The sequence below is a fragment of the Anolis carolinensis genome, unplaced genomic scaffold (assembly GCF_035594765.1).
Source record: "Anolis carolinensis isolate JA03-04 unplaced genomic scaffold, rAnoCar3.1.pri scaffold_11, whole genome shotgun sequence".
Lineage (NCBI taxonomy): Eukaryota > Metazoa > Chordata > Lepidosauria > Squamata > Dactyloidae > Anolis > Anolis carolinensis.
The window spans coordinates 17,317,650-17,333,462 of record NW_026943822.1 but is presented as its reverse complement, the minus strand read 5'-3'; the positions used below and the strand labels follow the sequence as shown (position 1 = coordinate 17,333,462).

The 15,813-nt window shown below is 38.8% G+C and overlaps 1 protein-coding gene across 4 annotated transcripts in view; it reads right to left on the bottom strand.

Moving 5' to 3' along the window:
• dmxl2 (Dmx like 2) overlaps nucleotides 1-15,813 on the bottom strand; it is a 68,384-nt gene that overhangs the window by 16,508 nt on the left and 36,063 nt on the right. For 2 of the 4 annotated variants that reach the window (XM_008118492.3, XM_008118494.3), the window contains exons 18-30: nucleotides 13,125-14,801; nucleotides 12,469-12,579; nucleotides 11,516-11,685; nucleotides 10,507-10,604; nucleotides 9,690-9,855; nucleotides 8,605-8,869; nucleotides 6,916-8,000; nucleotides 5,466-5,657; nucleotides 5,010-5,086; nucleotides 4,596-4,726; nucleotides 3,853-4,101; nucleotides 1,515-1,556; nucleotides 374-555 (exon numbers count right to left, since the gene is read on the bottom strand). In XM_008118492.3, coding sequence (XP_008116699.2) covers nucleotides 374-555; nucleotides 1,515-1,556; nucleotides 3,853-4,101; nucleotides 4,596-4,726; nucleotides 5,010-5,086; nucleotides 5,466-5,657; nucleotides 6,916-8,000; nucleotides 8,605-8,869; nucleotides 9,690-9,855; nucleotides 10,507-10,604; nucleotides 11,516-11,685; nucleotides 12,469-12,579; nucleotides 13,125-14,801 — 4,445 coding nt within the window. The remainder of the gene's footprint in view (nucleotides 1-373; nucleotides 556-1,514; nucleotides 1,557-3,852; nucleotides 4,102-4,595; nucleotides 4,727-5,009; nucleotides 5,087-5,465; nucleotides 5,658-6,915; nucleotides 8,001-8,604; nucleotides 8,870-9,689; nucleotides 9,856-10,506; nucleotides 10,605-11,515; nucleotides 11,686-12,468; nucleotides 12,580-13,124; nucleotides 14,802-15,813) is intronic. The other 2 variants (XM_008118493.3, XM_003225893.4) reach the window with 1 other exon arrangement.

Sequence of the window (15,813 nt, the reverse complement as noted above, 5' to 3'; positions counted from 1 at the left end):
GAATGTTTGCCTATATGTGTAATGTGATCCGCCCTGAGTCCCCTTCGGGGTGAGAAGGGCAGAATATAAATGCTGTAAATAAATAAATAAATAATAAATTTCTCTCACTTCTTGTTGTCTCACCCCTGTTCTTAACTATGAGTTGTTTGTAAGGCAGATGTTTGAAACTTGGGGACTATTTGCAATTGTATTTGAAACACTGACATATTTGAAAGGAGGGAGGGGTCTGTGGCTTTCCAAATGTAGATAGATTCCATCTACTGTAAGCTACAGAGTTAGCAAAAATAGTCCAGCAGCACTGATGTGGTACATGCTCCCCACTCTTGTTTCAATGAACAAAATGGACAAGTTCATGATACAAGAAAGAATTTACCTTCGCGACAAAATAGTCTAACATGCTGAGTTCTGGGGGGATGAATTTTTCTTTGTACGACGGTCTTTCTGCAGGGACAGGGGGAGGGACGACGCTGTCTTTCACTGGTCTCCCTGGCACCAACATCCTCATGTTGAATCTCCGACGGTGTTTATCCATTTCTTCTGAAGGAACCGGCGGAGCTGAATGCAGAGAGAGTTTAAACAGTTACAGCTACATGTTGATGCTTTGATAACTCTCCGGAGCTTGTGTGCCAGTTCCAATCTTTTTTTTAAAAGTGCGAGAATGATAAAAGTTGTTAGATTGAAAAAATAATAAAATAAAAAGTGCTAGAACTATTTGGTGCTACATCTAAAATTCAGACCGTAAAAATAACTGTAATCTTCAGATAGAACCCATTCAAATCGGACTGCTACTTCCCTGGTGACAACATTAAGAGTGGCAATGATCAGAAAGCTTGTAAAAGTTACACTTTGCAGCTTATGTGATCCTTCAGCCAATAATCATGTGGAATTCTGGAAGTTATAGCCAAAAAACCAGATTTATTCTAGGCTCTGAATCATAATCAAGCTACAACTTGGCCAGAGTATTCATGTAGTAGTAAAAATATACTTGTTTATAATGTAGCCTTTTGAAAGTACACATCACATTATGATGGCACTTCAGTAGTGGAAAAATGTAAAGAATACCTACACAAAGTTGGATTTTTTCCCTTTTCTTTGGCTAGACAGCACTGAAGATTACACTTACTTTATGAGAAAAGTGCTCAAATATAAAGTACAGGTCTTCTCTCCAAGACAAGCAAGGCTGGAATTGAAACTGATAAACCTCTGTAACATTACTCAAATATTGTCAAATATTTTTTAAAAAAAGTTTAGAGTCAAAAAGATGCAGCAATGCGACTTTCAGTTTTTCAGCAAACTCTAGATTGACTCTAATCACAAGAGAAGAAATATTATATTATATTAAATAAACAAATAAACAAAATGTTGTAGTCCGAAATGCCCTTCTTAGTCTCCTAAAATATGTGACAATACTTGACCATTGTGAACTAACAAGATATCAGGTGACTGGCCAAACTGATTGACTTCGCACTCCTAAACACTAGCAGCTTCTGGCTACAGTGCACATCTTTACAGACCTTCATTAATGTCCTTTGTATCACCAGAAACAGGATCAGCTACTAGATTAAAAGAAAGCAATCTTCATTAGAAGGGCAAAAGACATTGCAGTATTTAAATTTTGAAACCTATTTTGAGAATATGGTTTAAAGAAAGCCAGATGCTCCTCTCGCTTGTCTATTAACCATGCTGCCTTCTTATGACACATGTATTAATTATTGTAATTAAAATGTGCATGCAGATCCAAACTTCATTTTGAAACTTTAGTAAAAAAATACACCTATTTAGCATTAACACACACCTTACTTAATATGTACTAAGAAAGGGAATGTAGAAATACATGCCTGATTCAGTATAACCACCTAAATAATCAGTAGCAAAGTCTCTTTACTGACCAGTTTATTTAGCTCAACTTTCCCCTAACTTTCCAGATTCAATCTAGAATCTGCAATCTACAAGCTTAGAAGAAGCCTGTGTTAAAATTGAATCAAATCATAATTTCTTTTAAGTAGAGGTGATGAATTTGTGGATGCAATTTGTTGTTAGATCCCCAATTCCCATCAGCGAATCATCGAAGATGGTTGAAGCTGAAGACCACTGAGATGTAAAGTTCTATAACTCCTGGGGCTTGCTAACTACTTGCAGAGCACTTGATGAACCAACCTGGATACAGCATATTATTTGAGAACACAGAAATGCTGGACCACTCTAACAATCACTATGTCAGACTACACAGAGAAGCCATTGAAATCCACAAGCATGTGGACAATTTCAACAGAAAGGAGGAAACCACGAAAATGAATAAAATCTGGCTACCAGTATTAAAAAAAAACTCTAAAATCAGGACAGTAAAGAAAGAACAACACTAAAAAGGGGGAATTCCAGTCAAGAAACAATCAGAGCCAGCTAACGTCACTCAACAAAAGATTCCCCCAGGCAGGAGGCAGTCAAACTTTTAAGCTGCAATGCCATTAAATGCTAATCAAGCTGGCCAAATGCAAAATTCGCACTTGCCTCAAAAAGACAAGAGTTCTTTCCCGTACCTTGGAGATTATTCCACAGATATATAAACCCCACTTGCCTAGTTTCCAACAGACTTCACAACCTCTGAGGATGCCTGCCATAGATGTGGGCGAACCGTCAGGCGAGAATACTTCTGGAACATGGCCATACAGCCCGGAAAACTCACAGCAACCCAACTTGCTGACTACTGTTCGGTCTGGAAAGCTTTGATTTGCCTTAGATTGATACTGAACTGATAGTTGGGCATGGAAATTGTCTCTATTACGACTAATTCATTTTTAAAAATCACAAAGAAAGGGCAACGCAAGAAACGGAGAATAGTACCATAAAAAGGGAAGCAATCCATGCCATATATTCTCTGTTGAACATAGTTCTAATGGAAAAGAAAAGGCACAGCAATCCGCACACATGTGCCTCACCATCCCTCTGGCCTTGATGCTTTGTATCACAGCCAGCAGCAATTTCATTGCTATTTGATATAATAATGTGGTGTGATGACTGTGGATTTTCTAAGGGTGCTACAATTTCTGCGTTGGTCGTTAAGCACTGCGGTTCATCTGAATTGAACAGATTAGGAAAACAATTATTTTACTGGCCGTGAGAGTTTAGCTTGTGCAAAAATAAATAAGCTGAATTGCACACATTTTTTGAAAAAACTGACGGTATATAACAAAGAAATGTTTCTGTCAAGTCTTGCAAAAACTTTACACCAAGACAAGGAAGTAGTTCTGTCTTGACTTGTAAGGGGAGCAACGTCGCATCTTTGTTTATTGTTCCACATGATTCATCCTGTTTCTGTGGGAGCAATGTAGTGCAAAGAGAGACCATGAAAACCCAAGTGACTGGATCTGAGATTTCTCCAGAGAGATTTAATCCTTCCCTTACAGTCACTTGGACATGAATTGATTATTTTCAGAACAAAACTCCCACACAAAACCAAATGATATGCCTGCATTACATTTTTATAGATTTTGCACAACCCTTTGAAACAGATTTATGTTAATTCTTTTAAATTATGTAAGTTATTATGTGTTACGTTAGGTCAACTGGAAGCCAATCATGATAAAATCCTAGAGCTGGAAGGGACTGTAAGGATCAGCATTCTACCATGCTGGAATATACAATCAAAGCACTCCCAATAGATGCCCATCAAGCCTCTGTTTAAGACTTTACCTTCTCAAAAATAGTGTTTTCATGAAATGGGATACCCTTTGTTTTTTTAAGTTGGCTCTTATAATACATGACAAGCTTGAGCTTGTGAGAAATTCTGTGCAAAATATCTTTCAGGTGCCTTTCCTCCTTTGGTTCTAGTTTCTTAGAAGATGTTATGATTACCTGGAATGTTTTCTGACTGCCGTCTTGGTTTGATCACAAGCTTCACTCCTCCTCCAAAGACAGCAGCCCACATTCGGTTGTTCAAAGGATGAGCAGCTAATCGGAACAATTCATTCGAAGCGTTCGTAGCGAGAGCATGGATCAAAAGACTTAGGTAGACAGCTACGACGGCTTCACACAACAAGATGTTGAGCTTTGGTTGATCCTCATCCTGGGCTGTACTTAATAGGTTTATAAGTGAGCTCACACCTGTAAAAAACAAAAGCAAAGAAAAGAAGAGTTAATGAACACCAGAAGATGATGCATATCAGACATAAATCTATCTATCTATCTATCTATCTATCTATCTATCTATCTATCTATCTATCTATCTAATGTATTAGTCTAGGCAACTCTCTAATAGCTCTGATCTATTTTGAGTGAACATTGACACAATTACATCAGATATTATGTGAGTCACAAGTCCAAACATATGGGAAGGGCTCACATCAATGTATATCACACCAGTTTTCATCTTTGGAGGGTATAACTGAGCTAAACATTAAAACCCAACATATTTCGAGAGGAAATGAACATCTTAACTGCCTGAGCATGAATTTAACTGGCTCAAAATCAGGCCTGGAGAAATTAACTGAGAGTACATGGGGACTTTCTGCTATATGCAATATGGCTGATATGAACAGAGCCTACACATCATTACAAACATTTGAAAGACAACGGGTAACGCATGTAATATTTCCTACCAGGCCACTGAGCAGGCAATGAATTTGGTGTGGCATGCTCTTCAATGCTTTCGGTCCTTAGTCTTCGACGGTCACTCAGTAATAAGCCTTGGTAAACCATTCCTGTAAACTGGTTTGTTTCTGTTGGGGTGCTGAAAAACAAGGTTTAATTTTTTTCTTAATGTTCGATGGCAGAATTGTCTATCAAAGAAAATGTTACCAACTACTTCCAATGCCTTTTACGTTTGAAACAGAAGCCTTTTATATACTTTGATGACTGACACACAGTGAGAGATTAGTATTGCAAAATCAACACAGTGTCAACATTTGAATTTGTAAAATCATCACAGTGCCTTTAAAAATGTATTTGTGTATCTGCTCAAAGGAGCATGTCCTAAATCCCAGCTCTGAAATACTAATAGATAAATGAATTACCTGTAGCTGTGGCTGTCACACAATGCTTGGTAAATTGATGCAGAAAGGGAAGCAGCTAATGAATAGAGAGTATGTACCTAATGGAAACAAGCAAATAAACAACTGTTTTTGGCATCGTAAACATACGCCTCTGCAAACTAATGTTGTACTGTATTTTTCACAGTCAAAAGGTAGACCAGGGAATAGGGATTTATCCTGAGCTGGATGGGGATGCATTCCCTCTAGACATGCTCCTGGATACTTGGGTTTCAGCGGACCACAGAAAAGGTATTTCTGGGACAACTATCACAATGGAACTAAAGAAAACTCCCAGCATGAGTATGGTAGGGATTGTAGTCAATAAATCTAGAGTGCTCCAGATTGGGGAATACTGCTCTACAAGGCCCTGCTTGACCCAAAAACCCATATGAACTGGACAGTGCACATAAAATGTGTTGACCACTTTCCTCATATTACCTTTACATCTTCAACATTGGGATGTGGCGGTGTTTTCATCTGTACAATAGTATGAAGGACATCATGAATGTGGTTGTTTAAGTACAACACAGGATTGGCTATAACGGTTTTGGTGGAAGCGATGCTTGCAGAGAGCAAGGGCAGAGTTGTGGGCAAAGGAAGCGGCGACTGAAGCTGCTTGACTGTAGTTTCCTGAGGGAACAAAAACACAGTCAACAAAATGGCAGAATTACAATCATGCTGCTCGTAGTTTGAATTCGGAATGTCTGAACTCCATCAAGTCCAATCTTTTCATGTTTTTCTTGAGGTTTGAAACACACCTGAAATTTGAGCATTTTAGCTTCAGACAAAAACATTCCTTACTAACCTCGTCATACTTTTGTAAACTCACATGTTGAAATAAGATCATAAAGAAGAGTCTGTTGGATCAAATACAAATTTATATTTAGTCCAGCATTCTACTTGCACAGTGAGCAATCTATGGGAATCCAAAAAACAACAGATTCCTGCATGGCAGGTGGTTGGGCTGGATGACCCTTGTGGTCTCTTCGAGGTCTATAATTCCATGACAAAAGGCCGATAGTACCCTCTTGCTCATATTTCCTGGCGAATGAAATTGAGAGACATACTATCTCTGGAGATGGTATACCAGCCTTCAATAGCATTATTCACACATTTGTTGAAAGAGTAACTTATATCAACATAAGAGCACTGCAAATGAATTAAGTCCATTTACTGAGGTGGAAACAACAAACAGTTCTCCTTGACAAGATATCTTCCCAGGCTAGATTATGTATTCTTTACAAGAACCAGTTTGGCCATGTCCCCCCTCAAAGTCGCTTAAGAAGGAAGTTGCAGAGATTAGTGAAACAGTAATAAAACTTATCTTGAAAAAAGCTTTATATATTTTGTCAAGGGCTTTCAACATGTTAAGAGCTGGAAAAGAGTGCCTTTGTGACTAAAAGTCAGGGTAAAAATTATCTGAATAAATAAAAAATAAATACTTTTTGAAACAAGCCAAGGGCCATGTAGCATTCTGTTTTTATTGTCTGCTTGTAGTGCTTAGATGAAGCTACAGTAGAGTCTCACTTATCCAACACTTGCTTATCCAACGTTCTGGATTATCCAACGCATTTTTGTAGTCAATGTTTTCAATACATCATGATATTTTGGTGCTAAATTTGTAAATACAGTAATTACTACATAGCATTAATGTGTATTGAACTACTTTTTCCTGTCAAATTTGTTTGTATAACATGATGTTTTGGTGCTTAATTTGTAAAGTCATAACCTAATTTGATGTTTAATAGGCTTTTCCTTAATCTCTCCTTATTATCCAACATATTCGCTTATCCAACATTCTGCCAGCCCGTTTACATTGGATAAGCGAGACTCTACTGTATTAATAAATGAATGAACTATAGTAAAAGACACTGTAAGGAAAACTTACTTGCTGCGATTCTTGCAACAAAAACTTCAGCTCCATTCTCACAGAGGCAAGGCCACCACCCTGAGCTCCATGAAGGCTACAATAGCTCAGGAAAACCCTCAGCAAGGCCTGGTTCTTCTGCAGCCACCACTTCCGTCGCTCAGCGTGTTCTCGCTTAGCTTGCAACCTGCGCCGTTCAATCTGATGCCGCTCGTAGGAGCCCACATCTGGCTTTTCTACCACTTCTTCGTGATCAAGTAAGTCTCCGTTTATTTTGGCACTTGTTCTATAATAGTCTTTGCCACGTGCTTCGTGGTTGCATATTTCGTGCAAAGCGGCAATTTCTTTTTCCAGCCAGTTGTAAAGTTCAAAGCGGAGCTTCCCGCCATCGACTTCATAACCAGTAGCCAAAGTTCTCAGTTCTGTCATGAGGATTTTCAGACATGCTCTGAATTTCAGTTGTTCAGCAATCACATCAACTTCACTTTCATCCGCCTCCGCTTCCTCACTGTGACTGGTGTCGGGGCTCTTTTCATCCTGTTTTTTAATATCCGGTTCCAACTTTGAATCCTTCATTTTCAAACCGTCTTCCTCTTCGTCCTCTTGTGAACCACTTTTCTCATCCTCCCAGTCAAGTTTAAGGGGCTCATCCTCAAATGTTATAGCTGGCTTACTCCAGTCCACCAGAGATGAGGAATCAGCGTGACTTAACAAATCCGATGTAGTTGTCATGGGCTGTGACCAGTCGAGGTCTCTGGCTTCACCTAATGTCATTGGCTCCAATTTCATGCCATTTTGCATAGTGGGACTTGGACTGCCTTCCTCTTTCTTGATAAAAATATTGGAGGTGCTGCTTATCTTGGGAAGTTTGGACAGAACCTCAAGGGCTAACACGGGGCACCCCACTTTAAAATGGGCATTTGCAGTAGTGAAAAAGAGCTTTCTTTCAATGAGATTGATTTGGTCCACAAAGCTTTTCTCTGTTTGCAGCCCTAAAGTGGCTAAGGTGCCATCAGGTATGCAAAAGTTCCTTCGGATGAGCAAGGGGTGGGTGCGAAGGTAGTTGTAGAAACTGAACACCACAGGATTACAGGACTTGACAATGACTGGGGAAAGCAGAAACAGGATCAGTAAGACATAGAAACATAATAATGGTGAATTTAATTGTTTGGAGACCCCTCTGGGGTTCAAGAGCAAGACTTAAAATAGATGTAGGTATATACAGAAACAACTAAACAATGAAGAGCTTGGTTGTTGTGTGTTTTCCAGGCTGTATGGCCATGTTCCAGAAGTATTCTCTCCTGACGTTTTGCCCACATCTATGGCAGGCATCCTCAGAGGCTGCGAAGTATACAGACAGCCCAGAAAACACACAACAACCCTGTGATTCCGGCCATGAAAGCCTTTGACCACACAATGCAGAGCTTGCTATTTTACAAAAGGTGATAATGAAGAGAACATTGAAAGTAATACTTAGAAAGAAAGAGAGAGAAAATGAGTATAGTCAGAGAGATGTGAAGATTCTTGTCTCTACCTGGATCCATCTCATTTTATTTTTAAAAAACCCATTACTAATAGTTTACATAATTTCTTTTGTAGATCACATGAGGATCCTTTCAAATCAAAGCAATGGATAAAGATAATTGCATAAAAACAACCACCTGCCCTTTCCAAAATGGCCATTTGTAGAATAATTTGCTATTTCTTTACCCGGGTTTTCCTCCTCTTCTTTTGGTGTTTGTTCTAGTAAAGTGTCAAGCGCTCTTGTGTATTCTTTCATGACCCAATAAGCAAGGCTTCTCAGGAAAGGATCTGGGTGCAGTTTGGTACAGCTGAACTTTGTGCCATCTTTCTCACAGCCCAAAATCTTCTCATATAGGATGGCTGTATAGGTGGAAGATATTTCAAACTCTGACTCATATAAGCGAGCAATAACTAGCGCCAATTGGATATCTTCCATTTTCTCAAGACACACCTATGAAACAAGCAAAGTCAGGATGTTAGTGATATGCTTACTCAGGGTTGAAAGGACATAAATCATTTTAAATATGTGCATGCAAAATAATGATCTGATACAAGAACACCTGCTTCATTTTTGCAATACATCATCTCAGACCCAGGTCCAGAACTGATGTTCAGGAGAAATGCTAACTACAGTTGAGTCTCACTTATCCAACATAAATGGGCTGGCAGAACGTTGGATAAGCGAAAATGTTGGATAATAAGGAGGGATTAAGGAAAAGCCCATTAAATGTCAAATTACATTATTTTTACAAATTAAGCACCAAAATATCATGTTTTACAACAAATCGACAGAAAAAACCTGTTCAATACACGGTAACATTATGTAGTAATTACTGTATTTACGACTTTAGCACCAAAGCACTGCAATGGATTGAAAACATTGACTACAAAAATATTGACTACTAAAAGGCAGACTGTTGGATAATACAGAATGTCGGGTAAGCGAAAGTTGGATAAGCGAGACTCTACTGTACACTTTTTTTTGGAATTAGTTTCAATAAGTGCAAAAATACATTTGATAATGGACATAACAAATACTGTGTTTTAAGGCTTATTCTTCCCTTTGCAGAAGAAACAAGAAATAACAATTCTGAAGCAGCATAATGGCAGAAAATAAAACAGAAGGGTATTCATATTCTATAACGCAGACTGACTAAGTCTGACTTCTGTTATAGGACATACATTTTCTTTGGTTAGTGATCTATGAAGCCGTAATGTCTATATTGGACAAACCTATGTAAACTCAATACATTATGTGTTCCGATCGATACCTCTATAGCGTCTTTTAACGAACCAGCTAATAAGAAAAAGGCAGCCGACTGTTCAAAGCGTTGCTTTCCTAACAAAGAGAAGGCATTTTTCAAAGCTGCTTTGCGCCATCTGTCTTCACTGAAATTATGGCTGAAGAACTGTGTCATTTTCTCATCATGTTGAGAACTGTGTAAAACGCAAAAAAAGGAAACAGATTTAGCCACGTCCAGTTTACAATTCAATACACATTAACCTAGAAGCAAGACACTCTGAACTCCATGGGCTTCATTTCTGAGTAGACATGGTCAGGATTGCACCATGTACACTTAACCTAGAATTTTGAGAATGCTCTGACTACAGTATTGTCATTTGTATTTCATTAATTATATGCCATTGATTTTATATAGTGCTTTTATATTGCACTTATTTATGTTGTATGTCTAAGGCTTAAGCATTAATAAACTATAGTATTAATAAACCACATTACACAAAAGCATTAATAGATTACACCATTAATAAACTATTCTACATACTCTGGGGTTAAATGTACAAAGCTCCTGCAAATCTGGAAAAGCCACAATATTTTTAACCTGAGAAAATATTTCTCTAGGCATCTCTAGGTCCTCCAGTGTGATTCTATGGTCAATTTTCACTGGAGTTGCACAGGAGAATCTAGAAGGTACATGTTAATCAAATCTTCAAATAACCAAACGTGCAAAAGTTAGATCTGCAAAAATAGAGGATTGACCACAGTACAAACTATCAAGAAAAGAATCACTGTACAACCTTTTAAACAAGTTTTCATTATTCATCAATATCTAAGTTAATAAAACTTACCGAAACAGACCCCACACTACTGCTTTCTTCTTCATTGCTAGATAAAAAAGGGCAGCATCCAAAGCATCATTGTGCCTCTGAAAGGCTGCTTTTGCAACCTGTTACAATTAAGAGAAGGGAGAGAAAGGAAAATGTTGTGCATTATCACAAAGGGATGCAAACAACAACAACAACAACAACAACTTTATTATTGTATCCTGCCTCCATTTCCCCGAAGGGACTCGGGGCGGCTTACATAAGAAAAACAGTCCATACATTTAAAACACAATATAATAACATCGTTATAAAACAACATAACATGACAATTATTAAAACCAAGACATCAACTGCTATGTTCAGAGGGTGATTAGTGCAAAACTCTGAGTGAAGTCATGAGTAAAATCGAGATGGGCGAGGGAGGACAAGAAACTGATCGCATTGAAATACTAAAACCTATAAAATGGTGGGCAATATTAAAGTGCAGCACCGTTTAAAAACAAGATACATGGTGGGTGGACTCTACACTCAAAAGCGCATCCATGTTTTTAGACTCCGGCGGAAGGTGGACAACGAAGGATCCAGTCTACTCTCCCTGGGGAGCGAGTTCCAGAGTTGGGGAGCCAGTACCGAGAAGGCCCTCTCTCTTGTCCCCACCAACCGTGCTTGAGACGGAGATGGGAGCAAGAGAAGGGCCTCCCCAGAAGACTAAAGTTAGACTAAAGAAGTCACATCAAATCTACAGGACCACTTATTCCTTGAAACTCTATGCATGTGGACTGCAACTTCCAGCACAGTGACTGTGTGAGTTCAGGCTGGTAACAGCAGGAGGTGTAGATAATACAGAATTAGATAGATGGATGATCCGATTTGTTGTAAGGCGGATGCATATTTATTTATTTATTTCCAATATTTATATCCCGCCCTTCTCACCTGAAGGGACTCAGGGCGGCTTACAACACTGGCACAATTCGATGCCTATACATCCATAGATTCTTGACTTCCTAGTTAGGATAAAAACAAATGAAGTTACCTTTTCCATGCACCTTCGGAGTGTGTTAATATTTCGGACCCACCAGCCTATGCCCACAGCTCTTAGTTCAGACCACTGTGGATCCCCGCGTTGAATTGCAGGAATCATGTTAATTAACTCTTCTTCTGCCTCTGAATGAAAAGCCCAGGCAAAGTGGCAAGTAGAAACACCTAAACAAAAACAAAAAAATAGAACATGAATAATTTATTTGATAAGGTCACTAATCTTTGCTCGATTGTAAAGAACTGGGTGTGGAAATCTACCATTTGGTAATAATGACACAATACTTATTTGGATTTTGGAACATATAAACTCCTGGAATTAAGAATGCAATTCAATACGGTATATTATTTATTTATTTGCGACATTTATATCTTGCCCTTCTCACCCCGAAGGGGACTCAGGGCAGTTTACAAGTACAGTAGAGTCTCGCTTATCCAACGTAAATGGGCCGGCAGAACGTTGGATAAACGAATATGTTGGATAATAAGGAGAGATTAAGGAAAAGCCTATTAAACATCAAATTAGGTTATGATTTTACAAATTAAGCACCAAAACATCATGTTATACAACAAATTTGACAGAAAAAGTAGTTCAATACACAGTAATGCTATGTAGTAATTACTGTATTTACGAATTTAGCACCAAAATATCACGATGTATTGAAAACATTGACTACAAAAATGCGTTGGATAATCCAGAACGTTGGATAAGCAAGTGTTGGATAAGTGAGACTCTACTGTATATATACATACACTATATTATATTATACGACTATATTGCAATATTATTAGTAATATTGCATATAATATAAATATACAATTATAATAGTGAATTATAATAATTATTACATTGTATATAGAATACAACCATCTCCAATCCCATTAATATAGTAAATGTTGCCCCGTAGAACAGCTGTATTGTACATGCTTAAAAAGATAAAATGATATTACCTTGATGGAGTAGCTGCACACGATATAAAGGTGGGAGTGATGTCAGAAGGCAGGTGTGTAAACGCATAGCTAATAAGTACCTCAAGCCACATTCATCTAAAGTGTCTCTCCCTGGAAGAAATTAAAATGTGGCAGCTCAACACATACTGACCTACATGTTTTTATACAGAATATGTATGTAATCAGCCCTAATGTATCCACGAATTTTAAAAGCATTTAAATAGTAATCAGAGACATCAAACAAACAATAGGGCTGTAATTGAAAAACATCCTGAACTACTTCTGAAACGCTAATCTTCAGTCAATGCATAAGGGAAAAGATTTAAGGTAGTAGTCAGAATGAAAATAGTAGATGATTTAAAGGGTTCAGGATAACAAGCTAATAGGTTTGAATCAAGCTAATAATTTTCTTCTTATTTCATAAATTCATAATAGATTTGTGCAATCATTAGTAATGTCATTCTACTTTTATGAACACATACAGAATATAATTTTTCCCTTGGTTTCCGCTGAGTAGATGAACTAAATCAATTGGTGAATATTGAGTCAACATGTAGGTAAATCATACTTATTAAATGGCTTAATTCTAGTCAAGATTACCAATAGAATTTAGGCCCCAATGTCATATGGATAAAAAGTAAGACAAATTCATTTACCTGAGTAATGTTTATCTCTGTTTTCGTCAAGTTCAGTTGTTGTTGTGGCCACAGTGTCTGCCAAGGCAACCAAGAACATCTGCTCTAGGCGAGTGAGTCCTGGTAAACTTGAGTGCATTAGATGGCTTGAAAGGACGCTAGCATGTTCTTGGCCAAAATACGTCGGTCCATATTGAGAAAGATTGATTACTTTGGATTTATGCTCTCTTCTTTCTGGCTCAAAATCAATGAAGTCATCAGTTGTCACCTGCTGAACTTGGAAAAGGTCCGAATAGTGATCCTCTGTTTTCCTCTTAGTGTGGTCTTCCAGGCCCTGCGGCCTTTTCTTCGGTTCCTCAGTTTTGTATGTGGAATCTTGATCTGCCGCAAGCAGAGCATACAAGGGCAGTGGAGGGATCGAATCGATCTCTGTGTAGTCCCGCGTACCGTCTTTCCCAGTAGTAACGGCATCCTTTGCGGTGCTACCGCTCACACTAATGGTACGGGAAAGATGGCGCTTAGAGCCACCATCTCCAGCTTCTGGATCTTTCACGATGGCAACCTCCCCTGCGATGCACTTCACCAGGTGTGAAAGAATGGCTTTTGCTCTGCGAACTTTACCTAAATCCATCAGTTCCAGTAGCTGAGTTGGGTGATACTGTGGAAGCGTGGGAGAAAGAACGTGAGCGGCTTCAAAAAGGCCACCATCTTGGATCACGGTGGGAGTTCCAAAGACATCGTCCACAACACCTGTTCCATCAATGACGCTTGTTTTTTTAGCCATCAAACTGGTCTTAAGTGGGTCTTGAATGGGAGAGTCATCACCAAGAAAGCCATTTTTGTCACTGTCTCCTGATTTCATTGCATGCTTCCACTGTGCATATACATGCATTTCGCAATCCATTCCTACCACGAGTATTCCATCTCTGACCCAGGAAAGAGAGACAGGCAACGAAGGGGTACCGTCTACAGAAGACACCAAGTCTATTGATCTCAATAGCACCCATTTGGACCTTATGCCTTGTTTTATGCTACCACCTAGTGGTAAAGTAATGACAGCGACGCCATCTTTGCTGCTGGTTTGTTCAGTCACAATTCCTGAAAGCCGTCCATACATGAATATATTTGCACCCACGCCAACTGTAAGGATGTGTGAACCATCTTCTTTGGAAACCCAGTCCAAGTGCACCAAATGCTTGATATTTGGCATAAGATATCGATCCTTGTTCAAAAAGATATCCGACTTACTATATACAAATAAATTACTGTCCACACTAACTCTTGAGTCGAGGACATTCCCAACTTTAACTAGGTCATCCAGATGTATTGTCTGTTCCAAAACCCATTCTGATCCTCCTGTAGATTCACATTCAAATATACATACGTGCATAGAAAATTCTTTGGAAACAAAGCCATTGTGTTGCACAGGCTGCTTATAGGCTACAGCCAAGCGCCCTGTATAGGAACAGCTGACAGCAACGGGCCTTCCCACTATGTTTACGGTGCTGCTGTCGTCGTTTCTCTCATCATTCATCAAGGGCCATCTTTTCCAAATATAGTTCTCCTTCATTTCACCTTTGCTGTCCATCACTGTGTCTACAGAACATCTCCAGAATCGCACTTTGTTATCCGAACAGGAAGTCACCAGCAGGTATGGTGCAAGGCAGACAGGATAAATTGACGAGGAGCTTAGATGCCCTGAATGAATCAAATAAACACTCAGTATTATTCAATATGAAACACACAAGTGATTTAAGCCTTCAAAGTAAGTCTACAAAAAAGTTAGTCATCCATTGGGCCTACTCTGCATATCACAATATGACAGGGAAGCATAGGACACCACTTTTCATATACAAACAGCGTGCAAGTACACACTACCTCACTGATCACAAAGAAACAGTTAAACAAATTCTACCCCTTAGTCCAGGAGTGTCACACTCAATTCATCAAGGGTCACATCAACCTTATGGTTGCCTTCAAAGGGCTGTTGAATCCATGGATGGAGAAACCATGACTACAGAGGGCCAACTATATATTTATTTACATAGTGATCAGTGCTCTTTAGTTTTTTTGGGCCCAAAGAGGTTATTGAATGACAACTCTCATTACTTTTCATTATCCACCATGTGGACTGGGGATAGTGGGAATTGCAAGCCAACGACACTTGTGGCTCTAAGGACGGGGAAAGGTTAAAAGACATTTAAACTCATATCCACAAGCTATGTATATAAATTCAAACACTAGTATCCTGACTAAAAAGAACAAATGGCAGCCATCCAGATTTACTGTATCCCAACTCTTATCCGCAATAGCCACAATGTCTAATGATAAAGGAGTTGTAGCCCAGCGTTTGGGGAGTCACCTAGAATGACATGGAGGCCTGCAGGCCCTGAGTTTGAAATATGTGCCTTAGGCCCCCTCTACACTGCCATATAATCCATATTAACAAAGCAGATCACTCACATGATCTGCTTTGAACTGGATTATCTGAGTCTATACTTTCACTGAATCCAGTTCAAAGCAGATAATCTGGATTTTATATGGCAGTGTAGAAGGGGCTTTAGTCTGCTTGTTTTCTGTGTGAATCAAGAAAGTAGCTTTATCTCTCTTGACAAACCAGAAAACTTTAAAATAAATCCTGAATATTTTTCTGATGTATTGGGAGAGAGATAAGCCAGGGAACCCAATTTAACACATTACAATTTATTTG